The sequence below is a fragment of the Sardina pilchardus genome, chromosome 3, assembly GCF_963854185.1.
Source record: "Sardina pilchardus chromosome 3, fSarPil1.1, whole genome shotgun sequence".
Classification (NCBI taxonomy): Eukaryota; Metazoa; Chordata; class Actinopteri; order Clupeiformes; family Clupeidae; genus Sardina; species Sardina pilchardus.
The window spans coordinates 24,784,060-24,786,955 of NC_084996.1; the positions used below are offsets into that span (position 1 = coordinate 24,784,060).

Below are 2,896 nucleotides of genomic sequence, written 5' to 3' on the forward strand. Positions count from 1 at the left end.
CTCCACTACTGTGGTTAAAGCCCCACACCATTACCCCACTCCACTGCTGGACTGGTATTTAATGCCCCACTCCACTACTGTACTGGTATTCAAAGCACACACACACACACGCACACACACACACACACACACACACACACACAACGAGAGAGAGAGAGAGAGAGAGAGAGAGAGAGACGGGAAGACTTACACACACACACACACACACACACACACACACACACAGGCGGGGAGACTAACACACGCGTCGACTAGCACACACAGCATGGCACCGTTACACACTAATTGAAAAGAGCAATCATGTGGCCCTCGCCTCCATCACCCTACAAATGGGAGAACTCTCCAGGCGGAGCCTGAGGCAGTGAGTGTGGTGCGGGCCAGTGCCGGCCCACAGCCGGCCCAGTGTCTAGACGGCAGGAAGAGGGAAATGAGAGAAGGAGCGATGGAATGAGCTCGTGGGGAAATATGGATGCAGCCCTGATACACCACACTACTGTACATTCATTCAGTGTGCTACTGCAGCCCTGATACACTACCACACACACACACACACACACACACACACACACACACACACACACACACACACACACACACACAGACACACACACACACACACACACACACACACACACACACACACACACACACACACACACACCACTGCATTCATTCATTTGTTTTGTTTTTACCACACTCGTCCTTAGGTGTACTCTTTTTCTCTGCACCATTAATTGCTTCAGTAAATAATATATTGTCCGAACTTTATCCTTACTCTCACATACGGGCCTAGTTTGATAGTACAATATGGCGCTATTCTGATAGGGCCGTCCTGAGTTTATGATTTTGTTTTCCGTTGACTCCAGAACCAGTCATAAGGGATACAACACCTGGCATGTGAGCTTTCTAACAATGTAGGCTTAGGCTTTAAAACACCTGTCAAATCTCACGAGTGTCATGAGGTTGTTGTTCTGAGTAGCTTCAGCGCTGAGCTACTTGACAGCTTCCCAGCCCGAGATCTAGGCTACTCCAGTCAGCGGGCCCTGGTTCCGTCCTCCCTCCCGTGAGCCCGATCAATCGGCCAGAAATCTGTCATGTACCGGGACACCGCACATCCTCGGCGAGCTGCTGCTGCTGCTGCTGCTGTTTGTTTAGTGGCGCGTTCAATAGGAGCGCGCGCGGGGGGACTGCGAGATCTCCGTGTTGACACAGCTGCCACACGCGCACGGTTTATGACATTTTAGCGAGATCGATGAATCCCGGATGCTCTGAGGGTCAACACACCACGGATCGGTAAAACTGTCAGCGAGACATATGGATCAGAAGCCCATGAAGAGACTGAAAATCATAAAGTGACATCTGTGCTTATACAGGCTACAGAACACATTTAAATGGCATAACAGAAATGTTGCCATAACAAATCCACCTGTCATTTAAATCCCCAAGCCCAGCAGTATAGCTAGCTTGCTTTAAAGCGCACCCCCCCCCGCCACACACACACACACACACACACACACACACACACACACACACACACACACACACACCACCCCTCTTTCAACAGCCTGTTACAGGTGGTATGGTTGAAGTTAACCGCTACCTGACGATACCAGCTAAAAAAGCCTTATCATAAATCTGAGATGAGCTTACTTTGAAAGCAAGGTCGTAGAACTCGCCACTGTTGCTGAGAGACGGCCGGCTGGGGTGCACCGCGCCGTTGCTCTGACCCGGGGCGCCCGCACCTTTGCCACTTTTGCCGCCCTCTGTGTTGTTGTTCGGCGAGCTGGGTGTGCTGCTGCTTCCCGCCCGGCCTTTGCTCGTCCTTTTCCTGGACATCTTTCCGCGCGTTAGGATCTCCGTTTCTGGTTCGAGTTGTGACCAAAAGTACGCTATTTTCCAAAATAATGAATCATGTAGTCTCGTTATCAGAAGCGAGCGGCTGGTTAGTCTCCGGGTGTCTCTTCGAAATTTTTCAAAGCAACTTTAACCCGTGGTTCTGGATCATGTCTTTCAGCGTGGTGCTTATTTCTGTAAGTAGTAATAAAAAGAACGCACCTGCGACTTTGCTATCTCTGCTGGTGTTCGCCGTTTACAACAGAAGGCGGATGTTTGCTTCTTTGCCGCGAGCTTTGTGATGGCTGTATCTGCGCGAGTGCACACAGGTAGTGTCGCGCGGTCCTTCCGATCCTAGAGCGACGTGTCCCAGTGGTCGCGCGCCGAGCTACGGTGTTAATGAGCGCAGAGCGCACGAGCCCATCCAGCGCCTACCGCGAGTATAGCTGACAGCTCCCTCGCGCACACAGTGCGAGTCTTTTTGCCGTCCGCGCGAGCGTTTAAAGGCGCCGCGGCTTGTTTTTTCACGCATCGTTAGAAACTCTGCACCTGCCAAAGATGTTCGTTTTCCATTCTTACGTCTACAAATGATCCTCCTACTCCAAACCATACACACTGAATACTTTTGTTAAAACGGCGCAGCTTTGTTGCAACCACATTTTTCTTGCATCCTGACAACAAAGCACCTGCGATCTGTAGGGAATGTTCAGTGCAACACTTCAACAGACCGATGTTCAGTAGCCTACCCATTTGAGTCAACCTCATTGCGGCCTGTACGGTATTCCCAGTAAAGTGAACTGTATGGGAGTACAGTATAGTGATCTCTATGGGAGTACAGTATAGTGAACTGTATGGGAGTACAGTATAGTGATCTCTATGGGAGTACAGTATAGTGAACTCTATGGGAGTACAGTATAGTGAACTCTATGGGAGCACAGTACAGTGAACTCTATGGGAGCACAGTACAGTGAACTCTATGGGAGTACAGTACAGTGATCTCTATGGGAGTACAGTATAGTGAACTCTGTGGGAGTACAGTATAGTGAACTGTAATGCATCCTGC

General features: G+C 50.0%; 1 protein-coding gene across 1 annotated transcript in view; it reads right to left on the reverse strand.

Moving 5' to 3' along the window:
* The window catches only part of LOC134075950 (ras-related protein Rab-26-like), a 139,131-nt gene extending 136,816 nt beyond the window's left edge, over nt 1-2,315 (reverse strand). The window contains exon 1 of the mRNA XM_062530977.1: nt 1,651-2,315. Within this exon, the coding sequence (XP_062386961.1) occupies nt 1,651-1,836 (186 nt within the window). The 5' untranslated portion in view covers nt 1,837-2,315. The remainder of the gene's footprint in view (nt 1-1,650) is intronic.
* Nucleotides 2,316-2,896: the final 581 nt, after the last annotated feature.